The sequence below is a fragment of the Rhinoraja longicauda genome, chromosome 10 (genome assembly GCF_053455715.1).
Source record: "Rhinoraja longicauda isolate Sanriku21f chromosome 10, sRhiLon1.1, whole genome shotgun sequence".
Taxonomy (NCBI): Eukaryota; Metazoa; Chordata; class Chondrichthyes; order Rajiformes; family Arhynchobatidae; genus Rhinoraja; species Rhinoraja longicauda.
The window spans coordinates 41,336,386-41,349,241 of record NC_135962.1 but is presented as its reverse complement, the minus strand read 5'-3'; the positions used below and the strand labels follow the sequence as shown (position 1 = coordinate 41,349,241).

Below are 12,856 nucleotides of genomic sequence, written 5' to 3'. Positions count from 1 at the left end.
TGATTAACATTCCGGGCAGGCTTGTAGACTCAGGAATACCGGTGGCGACGCAATGCGATTAACTAATGTAAAATGCAGTCACCAATTGAACTTGCTAGTGACATCGCCAATGATTTCATGCCACCCTTCTTTAATCCTTGTATTTGTTTTCACCAGAGCCACGCCTGAACAGAGATGTTTAGTTAGTTTACAAACATATAATGTTCGTTCTGCAGCGCTTTGCGGTGTTCAGATTAGAACACAGGCTTCGAAAGTTTAAATTATTCCAAAAGATAAATTGACCGCAATAACGATTGGACGTAATTTAAAACATCGCAAACTATGGTTTGCATAATGTAGGCTTCTGCACTTGGCAGATGGTGGAGTGTTACAACCGGTTCTTGCGAGACAAATGCATGCATACATGCAAGCTGATGTCTATGCATACGTTGTCCAAGTAGGTAGGAATCGCAGCACACACACACACACACACACAGTGTTTACGCGTTACTGTGACAGTGGAAGTAAACACTCCTTTCCTCCCAAACAACCTGCTGCCGGTCACCCCTGCTCTCTTTATGTGGGGGATGTTTGATGAGGTGCCTGCCGCAGGACACTACCATGTGCCGAGAAGCCGAGCGTGACTCCGACTCACAACTCTACCTAACAACACGACACCGCCACACACAGCCTCCATCACCAGCCACAAAGAGTGAGTTCTGCCACTTCAGACACCCAGGAAGCAAAATCTGCTATTTTTCTCCAAAAAAAAAAAGAGATAATATACTTTTATTTTTTTTAAACGGGGAAAAATACATATGACAGGCAGGCGCAGGCAGTTCACGCTGCGGGGTGAGGCCATTCACGTACCAACCGTTCCTGTTGTTGCCGAGCCTGGTTTATGAGTTTTGCTTTATATTCATTTTCCTTTTGTTATCGACTTGCTTGGAATAAAGCACGCATACGTAAAATGTTGACTCCAGCGGATGCCCCATCATCTTAAACAGGCGCATTCAGAATAACTGGTTACAATTTGCGGATGCAAGAAAAGGCAAGATTTTGGCGATCTAAGATGAAATTTCCAATAGAATCGTCAAGAAAACACACTAATTGTGAGCCACCAGGTTGGTAACTGTAACGCAGTAAAAAATATGTACGTGGTGTGTGTGTATGTTTGTGTGTGTCATCAGGATTTTTGTTGCGCGAATTCACTGATATTTTCCATGTGGTTGATATTGTTCTCATATCATTTAATGTATTTATGTATAAGCAAATCGATGGCCAATTAATTGAACGTGCAACTGTTGTCTTCAAGCAGCCAAGAGTTTTCTTCATTGCATCGATATATACACATCTAAATGGGGTTCTAATACAGACCCTGGCAATAACCATTTTGAGAGGGATATACTGCACTGTTAACGGTGCACTTACATCGTGGATCGCAATAGAAGGGTTATTTTGAATATGTACATCTCAATTATCTCCAGATTGTATATTGGGAATATTATTTTTCTCACACTTTTCTGTGTTTTACGCATCGATCATTTAGATCCTTCGTGCAGCTATGATTTAGTGGGTATTTTTATTGCATGTAGCGAGGGGAAAAAAGACCCGCAGTGTGATGCGGAAAGGAAAAAAAAACATTGAGAAAAATTACTGTTACATTGATTTCCACCAAGACTATATTTTCTGGGGTATTAAAATGGAGAGGTAAACTGTTTATATCTATTCAGCTTTTTACCAGTTTTTCTATTTGCTATCTCTTACCGCTGTCTGGTTGAATTCCTGTTGATGCGTTGCTTGAAAACTATTCATTCCTTACAGCATCCACAACATACCCCCTACAACAATTTCAAGGTGATATTAGCTGCTGAAATATGTTTCCCCCCGAATGTTAAACGGACAACATTAACCTTTCAACTATTCTGTTCTCGGCACCATAACAACCACCTATCAATTTCTCATAGATACCAAAGACCGTCTGCGATTTTGTGAATTATTAGATGGTTTTGGAAACCGTATGCAAATGAACCAAACTGGCTTTTGGATTAAGACCACACATAGTAAGATCGCGATCCCTGTTCAATAACGATTGGCAACTGAATACATCCGATCGCCACGATAACAACCGCCAATATAGTGCTGCTTGAGGCGTCGTTATATGCAGAATAGATTACAGGGAAATCGATCGTTTCCGGTAACTCTACACAAGATGGTCATTTCTACTAATGCGTTTAATGCTTCTGGCTCTAATCACTCTCATCAAATGATATAAACGATCAGTAGAGCAATACCAAAGGTATACTACTGTCTATCGCTGCCTATTGGCACGGGGTTAACTCTGGCTGAAATAGTGCCAGTTTCTAAACATAGTTTGCTGCAGCTGACTTATTCTAGCTAACTTTATAACTAAGCAGGTACGGTGCTGTGGGGTGGAAGTAAGCGATTGAATTCTGGAGCATGGCGGCCCCGTCACCCTAAATGTAGTTTCACGGTTCCATTTACTTTGAACACTGAAGGCAAATTGCCCCAGTCGGGGGTCTCCAAGTGTAACCTGACACGACCACAGGAGATCACTTTGTGGGAATGATGTCACCATCACCAGGAAGTGCTATTGGCATGCGCCTGTTTAAAGCTGGGAAAATGCTACTCCAGCAGTGGGAACGCTTATGCATGACACGACTGCACAGAACAAACTTAAAGGCCGAGTTACATGCAACTGAAACAGTGGGCGTTTCACCAATCTGCACACCTCCAGGAAACATCCTGGTCACAAGGTCAGACTCGGAAGGGAAATATGAAGTTAGTATGTATCCTAAATTGGTATTAGAATGCTAGCTATGATGTATCCTAAACTGGTATCAGATTGCTAGATAAACCTGTAGATAACTTTTGGCGCACATAAATATTTTTTTTCCAGCTTATCCTGGGGATCAAAATTATGCTTCGTTATTTTTGTTTTAGTGGCTGTCCAATCCACTGTGCAAGGCTGTGACTCAAAGGCCAACGGGCACCATCCGGTATCCAGGCTGTCCATATCTTCCAGGACCACGGTGATAGCTAGTATGGACAGTTGTCCCCAGTCATCGCACACAGTCATGAAGTGGAAGACGGTGCTGGCCATTTTCGTGGTGGTTGTGGTTTACTTGGTGATCGGAGGCACGATTTTTAGGGCTCTGGAAAAGCCTTTCGAAAGCAAACAGAAGAATAAAATCACGGCGGAGAAATTCAATTTTCTTCGAAATCACCCGTGTGTGAACCCCGAGGAGCTTGATGCGCTTATTAAGGTAAGGACAGGTGTGTGTGCTCTGGTTCAGCTTTGTGCATCTCCTGAACGAAAATGGTTTACTCACTTGAACTCTCTGGAGCAAAAAGAAAGAGAGCGCTCGGCGGGTTTGGTGAAGGAGCGCGATTTACTCCAGGAGTCATCGATAAATGAATTTTACTTGCTTTTTTTTGCCGCATGGTCATCTTGATTTCTAAATAAGGACGAACAGGTGTTCAAACGCCAAGCAGGGTTGCTAAATTATTGCTGGTACAATGGCTTTGACTTAGATTACATACCTTTCCACTTTATGTAAACATCTGAGACATCTTGAAGGCTCCTGCTTCAAGGCAGCAGCAACGTGGAGGAGTCGGGGACAAGTAGTAACTTGCCTACTTTTGCATTTATTTTTCAATGAATTCGTGGCTCTCCAGGCAGTTGCAACTCAGCATACTGAACAATGCGCGGAGATGATTCACGGCTCTTGTTTTCAGTGAGTGATGACAGCAGCAGGAACAGGCTGTTCGGTCCCTCGTGCTTGCTCCACCACAACCAATTCATGGCTGATCTTTCACCTCTACGCCACTTCTCTGCGCCAACCCTTCACTCCCCAAATATCGAAACATCGGTCAACCTCTGTATTGGACACATTCAGCCACCGTGATCCACACACCCTCTTGGATAGTGATTACATAGATTCATTACTCCCTGGGCGAAGAAGTTCCTTCTCATTTCTGAACTGAATGGCTGAGCTCATGTTTTGAGACTGTGGCTTCTGGAAATAGATAGATCAGAGAGGGGAATCACCATCCTTGTAGCTATTCTGTCAACCACTGTAAGAGTTTTATGTATTGCAATGAGACAACTTCTATTTTTTTTTCTAAATGCTAGAGAGCACAGACCTAGCCTGCTTCGTTTCTTACACAAAGCACAATTCCCTCACACACCTCCTTAGGATTTCATCTGGTGAACTTACATTGTATTCCCTCCATCATGGGTACAGGTTTCTTTCTGTAAAGAGATCAGATTTGTCCATGTGCTCGAATTCTTTTATTCAAAAATACAGCCTGTTCTACTTGTCATTTTTAATTCTCCACATACAATGACACTCAAGTTTCTCTGAACACCAACACCTTGCATTCTGTCACCAAGTAATACATACTTTTCTTATTTTTTAAACAAAGTATTTGGTTTCACATTATTCCACAGAATATTCCTTCTTCCATAATTTCACCCACCCACCACTTGAATCCTCTTGTGTCCTCCTCGTAACCCAGAACCCAGCCTAATGCCATCAACATTACACCTGGTCCCCTCTTTCAAATCAATGAGATGGATTGTAAATGCATGGGGCCCACTGCCAATCTTTGTGGTACTCCACAGGTCACAGCCTCCCAACTCAAACGTGATCTGTTTATACCTACTTTTTGTTTTCTGTCCATTTACAAATCCTCAAAAAGAATCCTTATATTAGCCCCAATCCCATGTTTTCTATTTTGTTCAATAGCTTCTCAAACAGTAGTTGGGTCTGCAGAAGATTTGTTATTGAATTTGCCTAAACATTACCAGGCAGGCAATGCCATTAAGAATACAAGAAAATAGTAACAAATATGCAAACCTATAACAATTAACCTTAATATATATTTTTCAATTGAGCATAATATTTATATTTAAATTATCTGCCACAACCAACACAACTTGACTGTAGTTTGCATTATATACAGATGCACTGCATTTACCGCTCAAGACTCTACATCTCCTAAACCCATGAACCCCAGCAGTAAGAAGAACTGGGAATGTCTTCTTCTTGATGGGATTGTGGGGAGAATAAAATGGGATTAATGTAGTATTAGTGCATATGGGTAGGAATGCAGATGCTGGTTTAAATGGAAGGTTGACACATTTGCTGGAGTAACTCAGCGGGTCAGGCAGCATCTCTGGAGAGAAGGAATGGGTGACGTTTCGGGTCGAGACCTAGTGCATATGGGTGTTTGATTGTCAACATGAACTCAGTGGGCCAAAGAGGGTCTCTCACCAATGTCAACTCCATGACATTGTGACTTTCTAATTAAATCCTTGGTACGTTGATTTGCTTCCACGCCATTTTGTGGATTATGAGAGGCCAATGCAGGAACTGTAGATTTTATCACAGATGGGGCAGAAGATGGGTAATTTTGGAGATGGTGTGCAAATTCCACTTCTGAATGACCCTGATGTACAAACCTAAAGCCATCCTAAATGTTCCTATTTTGAGTGGCCATTGGCGAAAGATTCCCAGGTGTTGGTCGGGATATTTCATGTTTCACGTTTTTCAAGTAATCTTTGAGAACATCCTTGAACCCTCATTATTGTTCATTTCTGAGCTATGTCATGGCTCTCTTCCCATAACACAGCTCAGAAATTAGTACTTGTTTCATGAGTCTGCTATTGAACATGCAAATGTCATGCACATGACCAATTACGTCTCCACTGGATCCGAGTTTGCTTCATCGGCCAGTGGATTTGGAGAATTTAAGGAAAGCTGCATTGGTGGCACCTCTGCAGTGATCTGATGTGTCTGCCACTGGTTATTACAAGTCATACTGTATATAAGAGGGCAGGGACCACTGCTGTCTAGTAGACCATGAATTTTGTATCAGGCTTTAAGTTGTGATCTACAAACTCCCTTTTCTTTAGATGGTTAAAGGTTGTGCAAATGCATTGAAGGTGATGATTACTATCATTATCAATATCTGCTGAGTTAGTGGAAATGGTCTGACTTTTCTGTCTGCGGGTAGTATTGTATCGTGGGGTGGATTGCATAAGGTTGCACATACAAGCAATTTAGATGCGCGGGAAGACAACCAACAGCATGTTCCTTCAAATATATCCGGAATGTATCAATGATCCTTCACTGTGGCTGTGTCATATACATATGGAACATGGTCTCTTCCATGCCGCAGAAACGACAGGAGGCTGGCGAGTCTGTGAACCAATTTAAATGTCTATTACATGTCACTGCTCTGTGCAACACTCTCCACCCAGGTCCCTGATGTAATGGGCGGAGACCTCCACTGGGGTTCGCTCTCGCTGTCAGGTAGTAACACGGACCATCATGGCATGTCCAGATGGAAGACGAGGGCGAGGAATTGTAGAGTGTGCAGGAGCAGCCGTACAGTGAGTGTTTCCCGATGTCACAGAATGGCACGCCGAGTATCTCGGAGTGACAGCTCATGTTATGTGGGACCGGCTCCCGGGAAAGATCCCGAGGCTTGGGTCTTGGAGCAACCCAGTGTGTCAGGCAGCATTGTGGAGGGAAATGGACATTTGACATTTTGGATCGGAACCCTTCATCTGAACCAAAACAGTAGGGGGGGGGGGGGGGGGGAGAGGGGAATAGCTAGTTTAAAGGGAGAGGTTGGGATGGGGGCAAGAACTGGAACATGACAGGTGGATCTAGTTGAAGAGGAATGGATTGATGGATGAAATCAGGTTGGGGGGAAAGGGATGGGTGGGGATTGGCAAATGGTGTGGATGAGGAAGAGCTCAGTGAGAGGGAAGAGAATGTTGTGGGAAAGAGGAGAATGTGAGGGAACAGGATGGATAAAGGGACTGAGGGAGGGAATGCAGGTTATCTGAAATGAGATAATTTAGTGTTCATGCTATTGGGTTGTATGTAGATGACTGCTTTGCCAAGCATGTGGAGGAATATGAGGTGCTCTTGCCCTCGTTTGTGTTTGGCCTCACCCTGCCAATGGAGGAGGCTGAGGACAGATAGGTCAACATGGGAATGAAGAGGGGAATTAAAATGGTTGGCAACTGAGAGCGCCAGATGGCCCTGACAGATAGAGCAAAGGTACTTGGCAAAGATGTTGTCTAATCTGTGCTTGGTAGCATTGACGTTGAGAAAGCCATATTGAAAACAACAAAGGGAATAGACAAGGTTAATCGGTGGGGGGACATTTGAATCTCTGCCTCACCTGGAAGGGCTCTTTGGTCCCTGGATGAAGGTGGGAGTAGAGGGCTGGGTGCTTGTCAAGGATAGAGTGTAGACACATTGAGGGCACCCTTCAAGGGGCTCTCAATGTGGCCTACTCTACATCGACAAGACCAAGTGCAGATCAGGTGACCGCTTTGCCGAGCACTTGTTATTCATCTAACATGGCTACCCGGAACGGTCAGCCATTTCAATTCTACACTGACCTGTCTGTCCTTGGACTCCTCCATTGCCAGGGTGAGTCCCAAGTCAAATTAGAAGAAGAGCACCTCATATTCTGCCTGGATAGTCTACAACTGAATAACATCTATATATATTACTAAAACTCATCTTGTTTGTTTGTCCGTCGCTTTGTTAATTTGTACGTACCCGAAATACCGCCGAAATAGTACACGATAGCGCAACAATTTTAGGCACACCCTACTCACCATTCCCCTGCGGTCTCCATTGATTAAGTTTTGTTACATTTAAAAAACAATAAACTTAATAAACTTTAATAAATGCGCTCCCCCCCCCCCCCCCCCCCCCCCCCCGCCGGAAGGACTGGCGCCTGTCCCGGCATGCCCTGGGCCTGACCTTCCTCCCATGGTGCAGTGCGGCAGCAGAGGGTCAAACAAGATGGCCCTCACTGCCGAGGTGCTGCTGCAGGAGAGATTTCCACCCAACAGGCCCACGGCTCGCTCTGGCCGACGCTCTGGCCACACGGGGCCAAGGTGAGTGGCTCCTTCTCCCCTTTCCTCTCCCCCCTCACCTGCCCACGGCCCCGGGGGACACTCCCCGGCCGGCAACGGGTCCACGGATCGTCAGTTGGGGGAGGGTTGCCGGGCCCGCAGGACAGGTTTGAACCCAACGGGGGTTGCTGCGCCCACAGGAGAGATTTGGACCCAACAGATCCACGCCCGTTTAGTGAACATTAAATTTGGATAAGCTGCATCGCCCAGCCCCTTCCTCCTCATTCCTTTCATCCACTCCAATTTTCCACACACACCCTTTCCCACAATATCCCACTTCCTCTCACCCTGCTTCTTCCTCACACTCACCACCTGCCCGTCGTCACACTCTCCTCTCATTAGACCCCTTTCCCCCGGATTCCCATCTATCCTCCCTTATTTGGCACCTTCATTTCCAACCAGACTCCATCATCTGCAGCCCTTGGTTATCTCCGCCATTCAGATGTTTACCCCTCTCCCTCTTCCCCATGACTCCATCTAGCAATCCATTCTTCCTGTCCTGGATCTACCTATTGTCTGCCAGCTCTTACCCTGAACCCAGCCCTGTCCTCCTTATAGTGGTTATCTCCCCTCCCCTCGTTCAATTCAAAGAAGGGTCTCAAGCTGAAATATCTACTATCAACTTCTCTTCAAAGATGCTACCTGACCCACTGAATTTCTCCAGTAGACTGATTTTTGCCATAGAATATTTTACTTGTTGGTGAAAGATTACTAAAATTCAGAAATTGATATTTATTTAAATGTAAAATAAAACAATTCTGAATGAACCACTAATGTACAGATTTACAATATATTTCTTGATATGGTTAAGTCACCACAGTTGTCACAAATTCTGGTAAAATAAAATAAAATAAAAATGGCAGAATTAGTGCCAATTTGGTAACTTAACCATATCAAGAAAGATGTTGTAAATCTGTACATTTTTTGAGGGCTCTTTCTTCTATAACTTTTTCAAAAACTTTGTTCCACTGAAAATTGATCTTCAGAGAAGTAGCAAAATATTGTAACTGGTGAAAGATCATTCAGTTGAAGTTTTAACTTGTCCTCTCATCAGCACACAGAGAAATGTAACTTTGTTTTGTATTTGGTGAGATACATTAACCCATTAACCACATATATTAAATACAAACTCATAAATCTATATGTATTTAACATAATTATCAGATTTTAATTGATATGATAATAAGTATATAGATTTATGAGTGTATTTAATATGTGTTGGTAATATGGGGGAGATAGTCATGCCTTCCCTGCATACCCTTGTCTGGAAGTATAATGCCTGACATCATGAGTGTTTCCAGAATTGCATGCCTTTGTTGATATCTATATGAATATAATAAAAGGATAATTTCAAGCATTCAAACCACTTGTATTCAAACTAACTTTTGAATCTATCACTTAGTTGCAGATCATGAAACCATAATCTGCATACAAATGATCACAATCCGAATCATCAAATTGGAAGGACAAAATTAAATTACTACTTGAAAACCTCAATCAAGAGGTGAAATGCTTAACAATAATTCCTTCCAAATTACATTACAGAGGCTTCACCTTGAAGTTACTACTCCTTTTCCAGTATGGCCAGAAAAAGTGAGATGAACTCTGAGTGTAGAAACGAAGAACTGCAGATGCTGGTTTATACCAAATATAGAGTGCTGGAGTAACTTAGTGGGTCAGGCAGCATCTCTGGAGAAAAATAATGGGTAACGTTTCGGGTTGGTTCAGTCTGAAGAAGGGTCTTGACTTGATACATCACTGATCCTTTTTCTCCAGGGATGCTGCCTGACCCCTTGAATTACTCCAGCACTTTCTGTCTATCTTTGAGATGAACTCAGAGTTTGTCTGCCACATAGTGAGGGCTCACAGCTGTATTGACTTGCATAATACTGTACAGATTAGACTCTTCTGCAAAGATTTAGATTTATTCCTGCACATTACAAGTTATATTGTTCTCTTGATGATTATTTGAAAGTACAATTATATACACGTTTCTTTTCAGCATGCAATTGAAGCTCTTGGTGCAGGAGTGAACCCTATAGGTGACTCAACTAACAATACAAGTCATTGGGAAATTGGCAGTGCGTTTTTCTTTGCTGGGACTGTGATAACCACCATAGGTAATTTCCTTAAAACATTGTTACCAGTATAATTTATATATATGCAAACATTTTCAGTTGATGTAAACTGTTCCAGAGATTCTGTGATAGTTTACTCTGCTTTCTTTGAAATTCCCTTCTCACACTTAAACTCTACCAGTGTTAGAGTAAAGGTGGAATGAGTTAATGGGTAAGATCCAATTTAGGAATGATGAGCAACAACCAAAAATTTGCAGTTAATCCAGAAACAAGGAACTGCAGATGCTGGTTTACAAATAAAGACATGGAGTGCTGGAGTAACTCAGGAGGTAGGTGGGTGGTGTGGAGGGAGAAGGCTGCAAGAGAAGTGGGGGGGGGGGGGCAAGACAAAGCCTGGCAGGTAATAGGTTGATACAGGTGGGGGGGGGGTGGGGGAGGGGTCGATAGGCAGATGGTTGAACAACGGACAGAAATGAAAGGACAAAAAATGTCAGACAAAAGGATTGTAGAAATGTGAATTGAGCAGCTGGAGGAAGGAATGTAGGTGGAAGGGGAGGGGAGAAATAGATGCACCCAGGTGGGCCAAATAAAAGGGAGATTGGGGGAAGAAGGGAGAGTTTGGTAGTTATCTATGCTAATACCGTTGGGCTGTAAGCTACCCAAGCAGAAAATGCTTAACTTTGGTAATGGAGGCCCAGGACCAAAAGATCAGTATGGGAATACGAAGAGGAGTTAAAATAGCTCGCAAACAGAATGCTTAGTAGGCCTTGGTGAACTGAGCACGTGTTTGTCAAAACAGTCAATGAGTCTGCACGGTCTCTCCAATGTACAGGAAGCTACATCAGGAACACTGGAAGCAGTAGAGGAGGTTCATATTAAACCCTTCCTCTCTCCCTCCTTCCCCCACACTGCATCCTTCTTTCCCTCCTCCTTCTCCCCTGTGCCCCACATGAACCTGCATCTACTTCTCCCCTTCTACTTCTCTTCCACAAACATTCCTTGCTGTAGTTTCACAATTCACAACTCTTCAATCCTTTTGTCTCCCTCGTTCTGTCTTTTCATCTCTGGATTTTGTCCAACAATCTGCTGATCAAAAACTCCCTTCACCTGTATCAGCTTATTATCTGCCAGGCTTTAGCCTTCCCCTCCTCTCTTCCAGCTTTCTTCCCCTACAATCTGTCTGAAGAAAGGGTCAAACACAAAACGTTATCTATCGATGTTCTCCAGAGATGCTGCCTGACACGCTAAGTTACTCCAGCACTTTGTGTCGACTGCAGTTAATCTCTTGGATAAAGTAGATTCACTATTTTGAATAGTATCTAATCAATGCATAACTGGAATTGGTATGGTTCAAACTGATCAAAACGATCTTCTAATTAATGGGCTGAGTAAAAATACCAATTCGGAATTGATGCTTATTTATGAGCCTGAATTATACCAAATGCCACATCAATGAAAACATTCTGCGGGACACTTTCCATGCACTTACATACACAATTTTTTTCTGACACCAATTTCTTCATTCATCTAAAAACCAATTAGCATTCTTAAATTTGATATTAATTTGGAGAGCATGAGCTATGTGGGTGTGAAAACACACAGAATAATTAACTCTATACTTTTTTTCTCATCTGTATGTCCTGCAAAATGGTTGTACTATCAATGACTTTGATAGTCATTTTCTCAAACCCAACTGGCTGGTAACCTTTTGGAATGGCTCCTTTGTATATTTTTGCATGGAAGATTACAAATGATCAATCTCTCAGTATTCATAATGTACAAGAGTTTTGCTGCTCACTGAAATAACCTTTCCAATTTCATATAAGTCATATGAGCTCTTTCAAAGTAACAAACCATACTGGAACATTACATTAATTGTTTTTGCATAAATGATATTTCAGTTTTAATCAAAGAAAAAAAAAATCAAAACTAAAACATTCATATTGTATCCTACATGATCTTAGAATTTTGATGATTTTTTTATTTATAGAGAGCGTTGTGTTATTAAAAGATCTATTGCATACACTAAGGTTAACAAAGAGTGGCTATACCAGTATGTACTAACATTTTAAAAGGAAGGCTTTGTGCTTCTTCTTCTTTCGTGTCCATCATCCATGTTTCAAATGTTACATCACTGTCATCGTCCGTCCTGAAAAGTCAAGTCAAGTCAAGTCAATTTTATTTGTATAGCACATTTAAAAACAACCCAAGTTGACCAAAGTGCTGTACATCTGATTAGGTTCCAATGGGGAAAAAAATGAAACATACAGTAGCATGCAAACAGTTCACAGCGCCTCCTCAATGAGCCTCAAACGCTAGGGAGTAGAAATAGGTTTTGAGCCTGGACTTAAGTCGATGGAGGGGGCAGTTCTGATGGGGAGAGGGATGCTGCTCCACAGTCTAGGAACGGGCACAGGCTTCTGGCGACAATCAGTGGGAGCCATCACTTGTACAATAGATGATGGTGGTAGCAGAATTAGCTCAGGCCACTTCCAATTTCCAGCCCCGCGACGTGGACGCCTCTGCTATGGTGCCAGCTTTATGCTACAGAGGACATTTACTGTTATCATCATACGAAATATAATTCGCAAATTAAATCATTTTTCTTATGTGTCATTTGCTATTGAGAATTAGATTTACTAATTAATTAAAGATAGGGCAAATAGGTTAGGTCTAATTAGTATAATATGTCATAATCAGTGACACAAACTTTACAATGTTTGTGTATTAAAAACACCATTTGCAGAATTAATAATAAGAAACTGTTGATGCTAACTTTTTCAAACAAAGTAAAACTTGCAGACTAACATTTTCCCTCATGCACAGT

General features: G+C 42.4%; 1 protein-coding gene across 1 annotated transcript in view; it reads left to right on the top strand.

The window, feature by feature from the left end:
• Window positions 1-477: 477 nt before the first annotated feature.
• The window catches only part of LOC144597398 (potassium channel subfamily K member 10-like), a 37,172-nt gene continuing 24,793 nt past the window's right edge, over window positions 478-12,856 (top strand). Inside the window, exons 1-3 of the mRNA XM_078406724.1 lie at window positions 478-1,103; window positions 2,944-3,266; window positions 9,954-10,071. Of these exons, the coding sequence (XP_078262850.1) occupies window positions 1,019-1,103; window positions 2,944-3,266; window positions 9,954-10,071 (526 nt within the window). The 5' untranslated portion in view covers window positions 478-1,018. The remainder of the gene's footprint in view (window positions 1,104-2,943; window positions 3,267-9,953; window positions 10,072-12,856) is intronic.